General features: G+C 49.2%; 1 protein-coding gene across 5 annotated transcripts in view; it reads right to left on the bottom strand.

Annotated features, from left to right (window-relative positions):
- The window catches only part of HHAT (hedgehog acyltransferase), a 167,182-nt gene that overhangs the window by 26,969 nt on the left and 121,677 nt on the right, over positions 1 to 18,536 (bottom strand). For 2 of the 5 annotated variants that reach the window (XM_059675638.1, XM_059675635.1), the window contains exon 11: positions 9,279 to 9,423. The exons of 2 other annotated variants lie outside the window; for them this stretch is intronic. In XM_059675638.1, the coding sequence (XP_059531621.1) occupies positions 9,279 to 9,423 (145 nt within the window). Of the gene's footprint in view, positions 1 to 9,278; positions 9,424 to 15,261; positions 15,357 to 18,536 lie in introns of all 5 variants that reach the window. One more of the 5 variants, XR_009449963.1, reaches the window with a different exon arrangement.

Raw genomic sequence — 18,536 nt, 5'->3', positions numbered from 1 at the left:
GCCCTCACCGGCCTCTGGCTCCGAATACCCTGCTCTGATGACTAGTCACCCTGGGGCATTGTCCTGGCGGGCGTGTGACTGTCCCCACCCTCAGTGCACGCTGTTGGGATGGTTGTCCTATGGCCCATGGCTGGACAGTCAAGTCTAGCTCAGGTGCAGACTTCAGCGCTTGAAAAGGGAGCTGACCTGGACTCCTGTCTGCCCCACCAGGCCATCTCAGCACCCTGTCCCACCTTCCCACACCACACACCCTGTAGGACAGTGATGGCGAACCTTTTGAGCTCGTCGTGTCAGCATTTTGAAAAACCCTAACTTATCTCTGGTGCCGTGTCACATATAGAAATGTTTTGATATTTGCAACCATAGTAAAACAAAGACTTATATTTTTGATATTTTACATATTTAAATGCCACTTAACAAAGAAAAATCAACCAAAAAAAGAGTTCGCGTGTCACCTCTGACACGCGTGTCACAGGTTCGCCATCACTGCTGTAGGAGCTTCCTAGGCCTGTCAGTACAAAGCTCTCCCAAGTGAACAGCAAAACAACAGGCACTTACTTCTCAGCTCCTGAGGCTGGAAAGCTGGGTCCAGGTGCCAGCAGGCCCTGCTCCCTGCGAAGCCTCTAAGCAGGTTCCTCCGCTGCTACTCCCAGGCTTGGGTGGCCCCAGGCCTCTGTCGCCACCCCCTGTGGCTTCACATCTTCCCTCTGTGCACATCTGTCTGTGTGCAGATTTCCTCTTTTTTTTTTTATAAGGACACCCGTCATTTGGATTAGGGCACACCCTGAGGACCTCAATTTAACTTTATTCCCTCTACACAAAGACCCCATTTCCAAATAGGCTCACGTTTTGAGAATGTGGGGTTAGGTCACTGTATTTTGGGAGAACACAATTCAATCCACAGCACCCACTTTGCCATACTCCCTTCGGAGGTTCTCCTTGCAAAGACTACTCCACAGCAGCGGGTATGGTGACCAGGGCGGCGGCTGGCAGGTGCAGGAGTCACAAGCCAGTGCAGAGAAAAATGGTCTGGCTGAGGCGCCCATGCCTGCGACGCAAAGCTCCGACCCCCTCGGACAATCCTGGGTGGTAGTAAATGGGTGCTCACCAAACAGCATTTGTGTCTCTCTGCCTTTATTTCAAGGCAATGGGAAGTTTTTCTCCGTGGTTTTGAATCTCCTTTACTGAATAGTCACGGAAATGCTTGCCGGCCCTAATTACACTCAAGAGAGGTGGCCAGCTGCTGGATAAAATTCCTGAGGCAAAGGACAGTCCCCTGGAATCCACTCTCTGATCTTTACCACAAAGAACTACAGCCACCTAAGCTGCAGCCTTAGTTTCCAGCACTGAGCCACGTGACGCACTGTAATCACAGGCCGCCGGCTCTCCCATCAGCCACCCGGAGACCACGTGGTTTCCCTGGTACTGCAGCCAGCATGCCCCAACAAATGGATCGCCTCCCACTGCTCTCTCTGTTTCAGTAAGAAACAAGGCTTATGAGCAAGCTAATGCAATGTGGGAGCAAGCCCGAAAGCAGGACCTCCAGCACCCTGGTGTTGATTTGCCTGGTGAGCAAGAGTCCTTCACCAAGAGAATAAAAATAACTGTAGGTGTACAGACTAGCCAGTGGCCAATCCAGCCAGCAGCCCCAGGATGGCCTGTCAGAACCTGGAAGGTCTGCTTCCTGTCACCGCCCAACCCCCTACCTGGACAATAAACAAAGAGGAAGACACTGTCTCCAGCTTCCAAAGATGTTTTCTATACCAATATCCTGAAACAAAGGCAGCGAGAGTCTCTGCTCAAAAGACATACAGAAACACAGGGGAGCCCCGGAGAATTGTCTCCGAGCATAAACTTAGGGGGGAAAAACCTTATAACAAAAAACATACACAGAATCTAGGGGCTTAAAATATGTGGGTTGTCTCCAAACATTGTCTTGAAAATACAGTGTCCACCAGGCAGCTCTGCTCCCCTCCGAGTTGGCGTCCCTCTCTACATGGCTCTCCACGCTGGTGGCAAGCGGGCGGCCAGCAGCTCCAGCCCAGTGTGCTGATGCCTCTGCAACAACCAAGGAAGGAGAGCTTTTCCTTCCTGACATTCCAACAAAGACCCTGGAATTGCACTGCATGCGCAGACAGACCACACTGGTCCCGCTCACACGTCGACCCTTCATCTTAGATGTCAGTGTGACCCACCAGAATGACACAGATTCAGAGTGGAGTGGGAGAGGTTTATCCCCAGAGGATGGGGACACATCCTGAGTGAGGAAAACCGCAGCCTCCCCCTATACTTCTCCCTACCCTCATGATAGCCAATCCCACGTTTCTTCTGTGAAATCCACATATTATTTCTTTTTACAGGCGGATTCTCGCTTTAGTAAGGCTAGCGGCATATCCAAATTGCTCTTTTATCATCAAATCTCCTGAGAAAGAAGCTATTCAAGGGATGCCACAGAAGGGCTGTTCTGTGAGAAACAGGAGGAGTCGGACAGCAGGGGAAATGGTGGCAGGAGCAGAGGGACAGGGAGAAATAATTTAAAGGTGCCCACTGCAGGCTTTGAGGAGGAAGAGGCGAATGAGCCTCTGGCTTCTGGCTTCTGGAAAGGCCGAGGAAACAGATTCTCCCCAAGAGTCCCCAGGAGGAACCGTCTTGCCAACGCCCTGACTTTAGCTCAACACTTTTTAAACGTCCAGTAGTGACTCGATTGCAGATTTCGAGCTTCCAGAAGAGTAAGAGACAAATCTGTGCTGTTTCAAGCCATCACGTTTGTGACCATTTGTTACAGCGGCCACAGGAAAGGACTTCACGTGGCCACATAAAGCCAGTGGGTCTGCTGCACAAAAGAATTTGCCCCAGAGCTGAGACACCTGATAGTGACGACTCGCTAGAGTTTCCCTCTGTTACAAAAATGTTACTAAATTCCACATTAAATATTCTTAATTCTTTACACGTTTTTAAAATGTTCAGTAATGATTTGAGGACACAGTCTGGTAGAAAGGGCGTCCGATAAACACTTCAGACTGCCAGGCACTCACTCCCCTTGAATACTTGCTGGCATGCACTGGCACGGCTGGTGCTGAACTAATCTGCACCCATTGGTGGGAACTATAGGAATTGTGCACGCAGTCACGCAGATTAATAATATAACTTCCAGGGTGCGTGCTCATTTCAGAAACTACGCATGCACCACCATCCCAAGTGACTTCCTGTCTGGTACAGGTTGGGAATTTCTCTGCAGGTACCTTTTGTATACGGAATATTTATCACGTGGTCAGTAGCTTTATTATATAGATAGCTCAGTTAGAGAATAAAGGGGACTTACTCAAATTTTAAAAATTGTTTTGGTGTTATTTCCATTTCTATCGCCATATTTGTAATATACTTTCCCCCAGTTTTATTGCGATATAATGGACATTTAACACTGTATTGGTTTAAGGTGTACGACATAATCATTTCATTATACTTTTGAATATCACTCTGCATATACATGACTAGGGGCAGGTAGATGAGGGGCCAATGAGAGGTAGAGACTTCAAATATTATCAGGTATATGCTAATATATCAGTAAAGATCACATTATTTTATTTTTACTTGGTTAGCTGTGTCTAAGCTATACCAGTCTTTCCTTGATATTCTACTTAAAGACACTTGAAAGGTTCCCATATCCCAGGTTAAATGAATTCACGAAAGCTCCTAGATAGCAGGAAAAGGTTTCACACAACCTCACTGAAAGGGTTTAAATCCACTGATTCCAACTCCCTCCCAGACCCTTCAGAAGTTCTCTCAGGTGCAACACAACCCCAGGCACACAAACCCCCACTCACTACCCCCCATGCCTAGTGACTTGGCCAGAAGTAATTTGGGAAAACTGATGCCCGAGACATCTGGGTGCCCACCTGGCACAGAGTAAAGAAGGAACCAAGGTTTCAGAAAGGCCTGCAATTCAGATTCCAAGAATGGCCGTAAATGGGTCCAGGTGTAACCATAGATAAACCGCTTATCCTGCATCTACACATCAACCTCACCACCAGCACAATGGTGGGCAGCGCCTGCTCCTCAAGCTGTCCTAGAACTCACAGAGGCTCCATGGCGGCTGGAGCTGAATCTCCCAGGGCCAGGCGAGCTGCAGGTGAAGGTCAGGGCTCGGAAGAGCCATGTGAGCTGCAGGTGAAGGTCAGGGCTCGGAAGAGCCACGTGAGCTGCAGGTGAAGGTCAGGGCTCGGAAGAGCCATGTGAGCTGCAGGTGAAGGTCAGGGCTCGGAAGAGCCATGTGAGCTGCAGGTGAAGGTCAGGGCTCGGAAGAGCCACGTGAGCTGCAGGTGAAGGTCAGGGCTAGGAAGATGGCGAGACAAAGTAATCACCAAGGAGGGCCCCCTAGACATCGACATCTGCCCTCCGTCTCCTCTCATCAAAATGAAATTTCAGTCCCAAGAACTTAACGAGATATGAGGGAAGGAGTTTCTATTTAACCACGGCCTTCCACACCCTCCAGGGCAGTGCCCAGCTCAGCTTTAAATGAAATGCCTGCCCAGAGCCATCTGAGTCAGGAGACAAATAAACGGCCCCGACAGGCTGGAATCAGGGAGAAAATAGATTTTCCCTTCTCCCAGCCAGTGATGACAAGCAGACAGGGGAGTGCAGGGGCTCCGACCTGTGTGGGGAAGGATTAGCCCCTCTCTCGCTGTGATCTGGAGGGGAAAGGGCCAAGTTCCTCTCGCCTGGACATGGGGCCACTTCGGGAGCTAAGTGTTGAGACGGAGTTTTCCAAATTAGAAAAGGCAACAGGAGGGAAAACAGTGCGAGTGTGTGTGTGTGTGTGTGTGTGTGTGTGTGTGTGTGTGTGTGAGAGAGAGAGAGAGAGAGAGAGAGAGAGAGAGAGAGAGAGAAGGGAGAGAGGATGTGAGTGTGATGAGAAGGCAAGATGGAGGTTTGGTGGATCCACGCCCCTACCAAGCTCCCATTCCTGCAAAACACAGATGCAGATTCCAGTGCCCCACCTCCCAGGAAATGACTGGGTCACCTTTTTGCAAAACCCAGGGGCTGAAGGGTGCCTCTGATTTATGGAGACTGGTCCTGCATATTTGAAGTTCTAACACAGAGATACTTTTGAGTTACAGAGCAGTCATCGGCTGCTTATCCAAAAATCACCTTAGACTTCAATGTCAAGGATTTAAGGCAGACATGAGAAAGCTCCTTCCATCAACAAGCGCTTCTGAGAGCCAGAGTTATGTAAGAAGCAACCTGCATTTGCCTCTGCAGAGCATGACACAGCAGGCTGGGGACCAGATGCCCAGCCACATCCTTCCCAGACCCCTGGACCAGAGAGGCTCCTTACACACATACACACACACACACACACACACACACACTCCTCACACGCACGCTTGCGTTTAAACACTCACATTCCTCAAGCTACTTGAAGTAAACTTCAATCATAAAAGAACGGCAAAGACAGATTATTTTTCCTCAACTGCATTAATTGAATAATACATCTCCAACCTCTGCAGCAGAGATAACACTCGATAGAAATGGTTTGTGTGTGGGCAATAGTGTGGTGAAGGCCTGGGGCAGCTAGGGGCTGGGTGGAGGGGGGCAAATAGGAGGTAGGGAACATCTGTCTACAATAAAATATATATATACTTTTAAAAGTGTATCTAAAATAGAATTCCCTACCCTTTAGGCTCTCCCCGCCTCTATTTTCCCTCAGCATTATTCACCTTGACGTCACTTATTCATGTAATTTCTCCTCCCCCCCCCCCCCCAATTGGAATATAACTTCTACAATTGCAAAAAAAAAAAAAATGGTTTGTGTGTGACACGTACGAGTATGAGGTCAGCGTGTCCACCCCTTGGCTGCACCGTCCACAGTCCTGGACAGCAGGGCTGTATCACAGCAGACAGGGAAGGCTCTGACTTTACAGCCTCATATCACAGTCCCACTGAGACCAGGAGAGGTTTTTACATAAGCTACTAAAATAAGCTTTTCAGCTTAAAGCAAACAAATCCGAGTCTAAATTCAGTGAACTGGAGGCAAGAGAGTGCTGACCTTAGGACAACTCCGCCGGGCCAATCACGAGAACCTCCTGGGGACGTCAGCGGTGCTGGGAAAGGCTCTCTGAGAGGTAGCCAGACTGTGCCTTCCATCTCCTCATTGAGCCCTAACCTCCTGACACCTGACCGCCCCTTCCTGCTGCTCCAGGACCCACAGGTGAGACCTGTGAGAGGAACCAAGTGCTGCCAGCTCCTCCCTGTGCCTGCGGCAGGTCCCGCCCAGCAAGGCAGAGGGACATGGTGGTTACCCCCAAGGAAGGGCCACCTCCCCTTTAAGCCTGGAAACCTAGGCGCTTCATCACATTTCCCTCAGTGGGTGCACCTGGGTCCTAGAACAGGTGCTGCTCGGCAGCCTGAGGGAGGAGACCAGAGGCTACCAGCCTGTCGAACTCCTGGCTCACTCATCAGCAGCAACAGGTTCAGGTGACAGTGCTGTATCTGAAACTTTTGGGGCCAGAGGTCTCGCAGAATTCAGATTTTTGTTGTTTTTACTTTAGAAAGCTAATATACACCCCAGCAGGGTCTGAGGAAGCATCCAATGAACTCATTTATACACTTTCGTATCAAAGTCATGAATATTCATACTAGCCTTCTAGTTAGGAATAAAAAAATCCAGAAGTCTCAAGGGCAGGGGATTTGGCACATTCCTCCAGGAGACATAGAAACTCAGGGACAAAAAACAAAGACCAGACAAAATGGGGCAACTGCCCAAACCCCAGCAGACATCCCCTGACTCAGAAGGCCCGGGGCGGACCAGCTGAGCTGAAGAATCTCCCACACAGACGATGCCTTCTACGTTGAGCTGCCCTGGCCCCGGGCCTGAGAGAGAAATAAGTCCATAGAGCCCCCTATATTCAGAGAATCAGTCCCCGGACCCCGGCACCTGGCTGCAAGGAGGACACAACATACCCCAGGTGCAGACCCTGGTGGGACCCACACGGCGGCGGCAGACACTGTTTCCAGAGCCCTGACCCCATGTGACCCATGTGAGCGACGCAGGGCAAATCACACTTTGATCTTTCCGGCCTTGAGGAGCAGAGAGAACAGCCTCTGTCTTTCTCTCTGCCCCGTTAAATGCCAGCACCCCACCTTCCCCCTCACCTGTCCCACCGCCCTCCTGCTCCCTTGCTCTGTGCTCCCTGACTGGCTGTGTCCACTCGCACGGCCTTACCTGCCACCTCCGGGCCCTTGGCCCCCACATCGCAATCATTTAGCCCTGCCCGCCTCTGCACTCCCACTTACATTTCAGCGGCCTCCGGGGCACCCTTCCCCGCTGCTGCAGCTCCGACCCTTCCCGCTGCGCCACTGCCTGTGAATGCCCGATTTCTTTCCCACGGCGCCCCCACATGCACTTAAGTTGGTCAGGGACTGGCCCTGGCCAATGGGATGTGAGCACAAATGCCACGGGACAACGTCACTTCCGGTGGCAGCAGGGGTATTTAGTGCCTGTGCACCACCCCCACATCCCTTCCCCTCCGTGATGCCAGGACAAGGCGGTGGAGAATCAGAAGAGAAACCTCCTAGGTCCTGGGGTCACTGTGAGAACAATAACTTCTATGGGGAACAGTTACCGAGAGCGGGGAATTAGCTGACACAGCAGGGAGTGTTAAGGACCCCCACACACCGGCCTTCTCCACCTGACGAGTTCCTGCTTATTGTGCTTTAAACTCCACGTCACATGCCGCCTCCTCTGGGAAGTCCAACCTCCAGGGAAGGTCGGCCTCTCCACCCTGACCTCATGTGTCTGGCAAGCAGGTACCTGAATCTATGGACACATTTCTGTTTGCAAGTTTGGGCCCCACATTTGCGGGTGCTTCTCCCACCCCCGTAGTCTCGGTGCCTTGCAAGCTGCAAACACTCAATAGGCTTGATTGACTGAAGCAAAAATCAGAGCCTTCTCGCTCACGGGGCCAGCAAACCACAAGTCAGCGTTGTGCTAGGTACGGTGGTTGGTAGGAGGCAATATAAGGAAAACACTGTCACCGCCCCTAGCAGCATTTTTTAATCTTTAGGTCCTCTGCACCCATTATCTCCCATCTATTAAAGGATGGCCTCCACTTGAAAAATACATCATCTTTCAGGAACGATCAGCTAAGACATTTCTCAGAAAGGAAGATAAAAGAGGGGCATTGTGGTGAGGAGATGAAAGCCGAACAGGGCCCTCTCTTGGCACCCCTGAGCCTGGCTCAGCCACGCCTGCCACCGTGTGCAGGTGACAGCCTAGCCATGCAGAGTCGCGTCATCACGGCTTGGCAAAGCTTCCCAAACCAAAGGCGCAAAACCCCACCACTGGTCAGGGAAACAGAACAGAAGGAAGGGGATGGAGGAATGTGTCCTGTGAGTACTTCCCTTTCTCCCAATTCTCTAAAGGACATGCTGCAACGCTTAGTTCCAGCCTCGGGGAAATGGTGACCTTAATTAAGTGATTAATTATTAATGCAATGTTTTCACAGTAATTCCCACAAACTAGCATTTTACCTCCTGCAGGTGTGCCTTTCCTGTGGACACTGAGAGGAGCCACTTAATGTGCGTGGATCATGCGGTCGGCTGGCAGTGCTGGCATCCCGGTGTGCAGACAAAAACATCCCCGACAGAGAGCTGTGGCAACCAGTGCCACTCCCACAGCTGCAGGAGAGCAAGAGCCTCCTAGCACATAATCCTAGCAGGACTTTCAGAGTGGTAAGTGGAAGAAGTTTAGACTCTGCAGTATGCTGAAGGCTGGTATAGACAGACAGTAAGATTTTTTTAAGTGAAAAAATTGAAGAGGTAACTGAGCAGAATGGAATGGTAGAGTTTGGGATTGTCGGGACAGTACATTTTTTAAAAATATAATTTTATTGATTTCAGAGAGTAATGGCGAGGGGAGATAGAAACATCAATGATGAGACAGAATCATTGATCAGCTGCCTCCTGCATACCCCCTACTGGTGATCAAGCCTGCAACTCAGGCATGTGCTCTGACCAGGAATCAAACCATGACCTCCAGGTCCATAGGTCGATGGTCAACCACTGAGCCACACCGGCAAGGCAGGACAGAACATTCTGATGTTGAGCGTCACATGTCATACATAAGAAGTGCCTCAAAACACAGGGCGCTGTTCCTGGCTGGCATTTTTTTAAGTCATATGCCATAAACAGAACAATGAATGCCCCACCCCATCCAAGATACCAAGTGCCTATGTGGAAAGCAAGAAATTGACTGAAAATAGCATTGCCCGGCAACTTACCTTGTATGAAGATCCTATTCCAGTAGATCTTCCCAACTTGGTTGCCCCCAAGAAACACCAGGTTGGACAGGATGAGCATGGAGGTGGAGCACGAGGCTAGGGCAGCGTGGAAGCGACGGCGAGCCCGTGGGGAGAGGAACTGGACCTGTGGGGCAGGCAAGAGCACCTCAGTGCACGGTGGAAAGTCTAAGACTGACACGGCATCCAGCTTTCCTCCGTCAGCAGCCCAGGGTGCTTCCCCCAGAGCCTGGACTGTTACTTAAATTAAAGTTATTATTTAAACAGGTCTCAAAACTTCTATTCCTGCAACATGCTCATTCTGGTCTAAAGAAAGAAGTGCCACACCCCCAAGATGTTACCTCCTCTGACCCAAATGAGCTTTCCCCGGACACGTGTAACACAAGTTCTGAAGCTAGTTAAGATTTAGCTGGAATGTCTCTACACATCTTCTGCATGTACATCTACAGGCACAAGAACTGCTTAAGCTGTTCTCCATGGTAACAAGCACAACTCCATGTAATGAGGTCCAGATCGGGGCGATCTTTCAGGCCCGTTTACTTGACCATGGGAAGCTACCCCACGGCTCTACCCACTATTAGGAGGAACCTTGTTAAGAGAGGAACCTTGTTAAGAGGGCGCAGGAGAGCAGCTCAATCGGAGCTCCGGTTCACCAATGGTGAGCTGGCAGCACCTGAAATACATGGAACTGGAGAGATGTTTTCCCTAATGGATGCCAGAGAATTCTGCTCATCCATCCGAGGTCTTCCCTGAACTTTCCCCTCCCCTTTTATTACCTTCGTGAGGTTGTCATCAAGTCAACCAAGCCTTCCTACCTCAGCCCTGACGTTCTGGGGGCCTCTCGAGTGCGGCCCCTGCCGTGGCTGCAGTGTGTGAGCCCCGTGAGCACATCGCAGGGGCTGTCCTTTGAGGTTATGTAGAATGAGGACCAGGTACAGTGCAAGCCCGCCACACAGGGCCCCAGGGGTTCTGACAAATACTGCAGCCTAATCCAAAGACACAGGAAAGAGAGGAAGCGAAGTGTCCTCCTGAAACCTGCCCATCTCCGGGGTGGTCACTGCCTCCTGACTCCAGCTGTCTCCATTACACCTGGAATTCTGAATCGGCCGGATTCCTGGCAGGCACAGAGGACTAACAGGAGGCTGACCGGCTTCGGGGGCCCCCGCTGTGCATCACCTGTGGCTACTGTGCAAACCTTAGCCAGGGTCCTCTGAAAACCCAGAGAGATGACTTGCTGACACCTCCCCTTTCTCTCCTGCAGTCCCAGCATCTGTTCTGCCCGCTCAGACAGAGCTGCTACCATGCATCTCCCATCCATGGCTCTCTCCTCCTGCATCACCTTGGAGCACGGCCATCCTGCCCCACCTGTGAGCGCGCGGCCTTCTCACGCGTGAGCTGAGCAGTGGGCACTGACTGGGCCGTCTGCCTGGACGTGATTTTTCTGGAAAGATCTTCAGTGGTGCTGATGTGTCCCTGGTTACGGGCCACCAGACAAGATGACCTCTGGTCTCCTTCCCTGCTCTAAGAGGCCACAAGCACGTCCAGGCGAGGCTGTCAAACACGACCGGATGAGATAATTACACAGAATAGGAGCCGGTAATGAGAGAGAAATGGGGACAGAGCAGGCTCACAACCCAGCCCTCCTCACCCTTGGAGTAAGGAGTCACTGACCTACCAGCTCCTGCATTTTAGAGCAGAGCGAGGTATTTTCTGGGTATTCCTGGCTCAGTTAGCAGGAAGTGGGGAGACAGCAGGGAAAATCCAGAATAATCAGGAAAATGTGAATTGTTTTAATTGGCATAAATTGTGTCCAAATAATTCTCTCCAGGGAGAGGGACATGATAACACATTTGATTTCTGAGGGACCCCATGGGTCAGATACTCTGCTGCATCTGCTCTACCCCATCAGTCTCCCCCCACACACACACACACACACTCCCCTCACTTCCTGTTTGGGGAGGTCCGGGGGCCTGTGTGACCTTGCTCTTATTAACGTCAATTACAGAGAGCAGACATGGCTCCGTTACGCTCGAAGTGGTTCTCCTTTTAGGGGAAATGATTACAATTATTAGATAATCAATAGAGAGATGCTGAGAAAACTCTCTTTGCATTGGGTTGCTAAGCAGGGCTGCGGTGCCAAGGTAGGTTCTGGTGGGAGACAGAGCTGAGGGGTAAGTGCAGAACCAGGCAGGAGGCAAGGGGGAGTGGGTGCTGGAGGTGGGCGGGGGGGGGGAGTAGATGCTGGAGGCTGGGGGGGGGGGGGGGCGTGGGGAGGAATAGGTGCTGGAGGAGCAAGACTCCTTCTCCAGCACCCCAGGCCCTGGCTCCCATGTATCTTCCCTTAATTCTCTGATTTCCCAAGTATCTCTCTCAACTATAGGAGTCAATAAATTCCTACTTCTGCTTATGGAAAAAAAGTCAAAATAATAGAAAATATGGATGAGCCTCTAGTCTTAGAAACAGGAGGGAGGACATCTAAAATCTGAAACGAATAACCACAATTTAATTTTTAGAGAGAGCTAATTTTTTTAAAAAGCAAGAATGTTAAAGGCTGTTGGAATCAATAAGCTAGAAAGACTTACAGGAGAAATCAAGAGGCTCATAGGCAATTCTTAATTATCCCCCAGGGGGAGTGGGTGGGAGACAAAATAGATGATGAAAAAGAAAATCCAAAAGCCTAATTTTAACTAATAGCCCAATCCTCTGAACTGATGGAATTAGCCTTGTGCGTGAACAGCAGCACCCTCAACAGAGCCTGGCTTCTCACCGCGAGTCAGAGGAAGAGCAGAATGAAGGACCGACCACAGGAGGAGAGAGAGGGCCAGCCTGGAGAGTCCACAGAGGGTACAACCAGCTGCACAGGGGTCTTTGTCTCGGCTGCAACCGTCTCTCCCCTTCAGATTCCCCGGACACCCTGTAGAAGGAACCGTTTTGACACTGAGGATTCTTTCTCTGTTTCTAGGGAACCATCTGGCCTCGGCCATTGGTTCACAAACTCTAGAGCAGCGATTTCCAGCCTTCTTTGTCTCATAGCACACACACACTAATGACCAAAATCCAGTGGCACACCAGAAAACATGTTGTATTTTTTGCCAATCTCACACACACAAAAAATAGGTATAATTTTGATTGATTTACAATAATAATAGTTGTCCTTACCTACCCTTTTTGTTCCAAAGTGACCTTTTAAGAAATCAGGTGCCTATAGGTACATATAAGGATTTCTGGTGCCAAGAATCCAGTCAGATGCAACCTTATTATGCAACGTGACCAATAAGATGCAACTCTGATTATATAACCTGTATGTGTATGGTTCAAGACCAGGCATTCACACCAGACACTACTGTTGTGTTGGTTATTGTCATTTTTTTTTTTTTGACAATCTAAGGGAAAAGAGGTCAGTGCCTCTGACTTAACAGTCAGGTGTTGCATGTTCTAAGAGGAGAGTCCCATACTTAGGAGTCCCAGGGGGGAAATGCCGTATGGGCAAGGCTGGAAGGGTATATTCTCTCGGCCCAGCCAGCTCCATCAATAAATAGGACTTTGTGAGTCTCTAGGGCCAGAGGGCCAAAGTTCCCACTTGAAACTCTTTGTTCCTTTACACTCTCTCCTCTGAAGTCCTATAGAGATTGTGGCCACTGCTCCCGTGGTCCTTCACCTCTAAGATGCTGGCTGCCATGTTCAGGGGCCAAGCCTTAAGGCAGTCACCCGTCCTCATGGCTTAGATGCTTGAAAACCCCTTGGTCAAAGAACTCACGATGAATTGTAAACTCAGTGAGGAAATAGATTAGGATACAGCAAAGAGCCATCAGGTCTGAAAAATCAAAATCACCAACTTGATCAGATAAGGCAACGATTGGTAAACAGAGTTTGATTTTCATGAACACAGAAATATCGTGATAAAAAGAGTTCCGGGCTGGTCATGGTCTCTTCCCAGCTAGATGAGTCTGTGGCAATTCAATATCCTCTCTGCAAAGAGTGGGAGGGGCACTGTCCCCAGGAGGATGCCTGGAAATTTGCTGGGCATTTTTGGTTATCCCCAGGACAACATGATTGCATGAAGTGGCTATGTAATCACAGTGCATGACAGAACTGTCCTGCCCGAAAGGTCCACAGCGCCCTCTGGAGAGAGGGTGAGTGTTTTCTTCCACATTCATTACGGAGCTAACTTCCCTCTCGGCCTGTGAGGCACAGCACTTCCCTTCCTCCTTCGTTAGGAGCACTGCCAAAACCGGGTCCCCTTTCCCCGAGGGCCCAGGAAAATGCACCTCCCGACAGGAAAGGGCCCCTTACAGGGCCTCTGTGCTGGGTCATTCCCCCCCCCACACACTACCCCTTGGCATCAAATATGAGAGAGGGGAGCCCTGTGCCCCGAGCCATGTTTAGGCAAGATGCACCCCAGTTCCAAGCCTCTTCATCCCACACCCCTGAACACAAGGGAAGAGGAGGAAAGGGAGGTGGAGCAGGTTAGAGAGCGTCACTGTGCCCTGCAGGGTGACTGGTTCTCCGCATGCACTCTGACCTACATGCAGGTTGGGGCCGTTTCTCTCCATGTTATTGTTGCTATAACCCCAGGTACTGACTGGGCCTTGGGACTGGATACAGCAAGGCCCTCAGAACATCCAGAAAAGCAGAGGCCGACCTCTAATTTCTCTGGGCAAGCACACTGCGACCGAAGAGATAAGAGCTGGGGTGTGGGGATGTCATGTTGACATTTTAGCACTGGATTTAAGCTTCCCTCTAAGATTCCAGAAGTGAGCCATGGAACCCAATCAAAGTAAACCGTAGGGCTGAACGAAACTTCTGTCAAACTCGTTTGAATTTCCTGCTGCAAGGTGTCCATGGCTTGTGTTTATTCATATCTCCATGGCAACTCTTCTATCTTTTCCAGTCAACATCCTGTCCCTGGAAATCACAGGACTGGCTGGGACACATGAGATGGGCCCGGGGGTGTGGGCTGCAGAATCTGGGTCAGAAGTGACGCTCAGCACAGCCCGGGGTGGGGGGCAGATGCTGCTGGCCCCACACTTGTCCTCGGAGGGGCTGCATGTGGGGCCGAGCTGGGGGAGGGGCCAGGCTGAGCATCTGGGGGAGCAGATGGGCTGGAGAAATGGTTGCTGGAGATGGTGACAGAGGCTTGGCAAGTGGGACCCGATCCCGTTTATTTTTAAGTGGGGGAGAAGCTAAAAACAGAAACTGGGTGGGTTTGAGCAGCTGGACACAGTTCTTCCAAATAATCACTGACGTTTTTTGTTTTCTAATAAAAGTGCTAACCAGAGAATAAGCAAGGAAATGGCAAGGAGGGGAGAGGACGGGAGCGGGGAGATACCCACAGGCCATGAAGATGAAACCAGAGACTTGTGAAAGGGAAGGGCAGCCAGAGGGAGACCCTCAGGGTGGGAGGACTCAGACTCCAAAGTCATCCAGGGCCCCCATCCCATCTGGACCAACCTGCCAGGCACTGCTTCTCTCAGATTCCTTTCTCAGGGCACTCGGGTCATTTCCATTTAGAAGTGCACGTTTCACCAGTTACCCCTCGCCCCCATGTTCCGACCAGTATGGTAAATTCCTGAAGGACGGGGCGGCCTCTTCTCTACTCGGCATCACCCAAGGCCCACGCGTACTCTGTGTGCTCAGTAATTATCCAACACCTGTCTCTCCCTTTGCCCCAAATAAGTGACACAACCCCCTGGCTTTCTACATGTTTCATCTCATCCTATATCCCCGCCAAGGGAACCCAGAAGGCGCTCAGAAAGCAATGCTCCATTCCTGCTTATAAGGAGCTTCAAAAAAGATCTGGTCCATGAAGTTAACCTCTGCGCAATTAGCTGGTCATACTTTTTCTTCTCTGTGGGGATCTGACCTCTGTTTGCTACTGAGACCCAAGCAATGCGTGCTCCTGAGAGAGAATCAAATGCCTACAGTGATGGAGGCAGAGCCAGTTTCACGTGGATGGGCAAGTCACCTGCTCTGTAAGTCAGTGTCCGGCTTAGATAAAACAGCAGAGGCTGTGGACAGGAAGCCACTGTCAGGGCAGAAGATGGAGAGACACCACGGTTCCTACAGGCAAAGGTGACAGACAAGGGCGCATTTTATATCCCTATTTGTTTAATCTGTACAGAGAGCACATTCTTTCGGAAAACTGGGCTAGACTCGGAGAAAGGAGGAGTAAAAATTGGTGGAAGATATATCAGTAACTTAAGATATGCAGATGATACCATCTTACTAACAGAAAGTAGTGCCTACTAGTAAAACAGGAATAATCAGCTAGAACAATGCAACAGACTAGATTAGAACCTCAAAGTGAACTCATGTATATTTGGATATTTACTATACATGAAAGGTGATCCTTCAGTTCACTGGGGTAAGTATGGACCATTGAACAAAAACAATTTTAAAATATAAAAATGACTCTTAGTTGCAGGCCATAGAAAAACAGGCAACAGACCAGCTCTGGTTCATGGTTCACCAACCCCTGCTCTCTTCTATCTGTGTTCGGTACCTGCCCTAAAGGAACACTTACACATATGAACAAGGAGGCAGGAGTAGGCATCTTCACTGAGGATGCATTTGTAGAAGTAAAACACTAAAAGCAACCTAAATTCTCAACAGTAGAAGAACAGCTAAACAAATTATAATATAGCCGTACCGTGTCCAATTATGCAGATCTACATACACTAATATAGAAACTTCTTCAAAGCATACCATGAGGAGTCTAAAAAAGTACAAATGTTACAGTATTTATACATTTCTTAAAGCACACCCATGCAAACACAGAGTAGTGAAGGTGTGGGAAGCTATACTACAATCTGATAAACAATGGTTACCTCTTGTGGGAGGAAACTGAGCAAGGTGTAGCTTGTTTGGGGTGATGGGTGCCTTACCTGAGGACATGCTTAGAGAGAGGGAAGAGAGAGAGAGAGAGAGAGAGAGAGAGAGAGAGAGAGAGAGAGAGAAGAGAGAGAGAGAGAGAGAGAGAGAGAGAGAGAAAGAGGGAGAGAAATACATCGATCAGTTACCTTCGACTGGGGTTGAACCTAAAATCCAGCCATGTGCCCCAACCAAGAACTGAAATCAGCGACTTTTGGGGGCACAGGACAATGCTCAACCAACTGTACCACTCTGACCAGGCTCTGTTTTGTTTTGTGGGGTGTTTATTTTCAGGAGCATATGGTCATGAATTATTTCATCAATTAAAAAGGAATAAAGTAATAAAATAAAAAAAAGGAAATCTAGGAAACTTTCCACTAAATGACCTTCGACCCTGGCCACCTCCCTGGAGTATAAAGAGTCAAGGCCAATGGGTGAGGAGATGGAAGCCAGATGACTATCAGGACCAAGTTATGGCTGCTCCTGGCACTGGGGTCTCCCTCTCCAGGCAGCACTGAGGTCCCTTGGGACTATTAAATAAGCCGAGAAAGTGACAGCTGTGGCCTCAGCTATATGCTGTTCAAAAATAAAAAAATAAAAAAGCAGCTTAGGGCAAGGCCTGCTTTTTGAACAAACTTGATTATTTAAAAATCCAAAAGGTAAGGCATTGTGAAATGATCCACCAACTGAAGCACAGAGAGCTCTTCTAGTAACGTCCAGTTAAATAGAGTAGGTGAGTCATCTCTGTTCCCTTCGATAACCCCGTTAAAATGAAAGCAAAGATGTGGAATGGCAGAAATCCACAGACAAGAAACAGGAGAGAAGCAAAGAGCAGGTGAGCAAAGCCAACCCATTTTTATAAACTAGAAAGCAGATGAAGGAATTAGCAGAGCTGAGCTACCTGAATACTAGATGCCAAAGCAGAGAGTCATTCACATGCCAGATGCCCAGAAGGCCCAGCCTTTAGAAGAACCACGTCACAGGTGGCAACAGCACACCATGTCAGAGAAGACCAGGGAGGCTGGTAAACATCCGGGTAATGAGCATATAGACCCTGGGTTTCCCTCTTTCTCCACCCCCAAGATGAAGGGTTTTTTCATCACTACATCAGAGAGGCTCTAAACTGAGGGGCAACAGGTACAGTAACAGCGCTCAGTAATTACCCAACACCTGCCTCTCTCTTTGCCCATCCAGCAGGTCCGAAGAGAAATGAACCAGATGGGAAAGGAGGAGAGAGGGGGAGGGCTTCAAGAGCGATTCTCCAGGAAAAGAAAGGAGCTGACAGATTCCAGATGTGTCTGACCACCTGGAGAATACTATTCTGAGGATTTTTCAATTTTGTTGGAAAGAAGTGGTGACAGTAAACTCTAATCAGACAAAGGAGGCCAGGCAGTCCTTAAACTGAGGGAGGTAAAACAGTTGACTAAGAAAGGAAAAGCAATTATAGCATATTAACAGGCTTGGCAGTGAGCCGCACTTAACACAGTGATAATAATGTAGACACTGAAATTAACCAAAAAAAAAACACACACAGAGATTTTATTATATTAGGCGGAGAAGAAACGAGTAGGTCTAAGATGCTAAAACCTCACGTAGAAAGCAGTTACCATTTACAATAATAAATAAATTATAGACTCTATTTAGAAAGACAGAAGTAAATATCAGAAATGAGGGAACGGGAAGTCGTTGCTGCTGGGAGAAGAACACGGAGTGAAGGATGGAGGGTGCTCTCCTGCTTATTCACCAAAATGAAGCCTTGTGCTCAGATGTGACTTTCGCACCAGGAACATACATTTCCTAAGCTTTCTGGGTGTCAGTGTTTTTTCACTGTCAAACAGGGATAACGACAAAGCTACTTCTGAAAGCACGTGAGATCGTGGGGTAACTGCTTTGGTGAACATGCCCACTGCATGTGGACCACTTTTCAAAAGAGTCATTCCACGGGCCTTGCTCCTGAGAAAGACAACTGTAACCTTAAATTCTAGCATCAGTCAAGCATCAGGGTCAGCCGAGCAAAGCCCCCTGCGGGTGAGTCCACCTGTCCTCTTTTCTCTCAAGAACCTTTAATTAGACGATACATAGACACTGTAGGAAAGGCTGGACAAATACATGGGCAGAAACCAAGAAAACACGTATGACAAGTAATCCCGCCAGTAAGGGTTAACCGCCATTAACGTTTTAGTGCACAACCTTTCACTTTCCTGGGCTTGTATGCGTTTTTAAATAAAAATAAAACTTCATTATATCTGTTATTCTTTACTCTCCGTTTTCATCTTTCCTCGAAATGAAATTATTTCAGCAGCATCACTCTAAACAGCACGGAGTCGGCGTGATAGGTGCCCTGCACCCTTCATAGCAGCTGCCTTCCTG

The sequence above is a fragment of the Myotis daubentonii genome, chromosome 18, assembly GCF_963259705.1.
Source record: "Myotis daubentonii chromosome 18, mMyoDau2.1, whole genome shotgun sequence".
In the NCBI taxonomy this organism is placed as follows: Eukaryota; Metazoa; Chordata; class Mammalia; order Chiroptera; family Vespertilionidae; genus Myotis; species Myotis daubentonii.
This window is presented reverse-complemented; position numbering and strand designations above follow the sequence as displayed.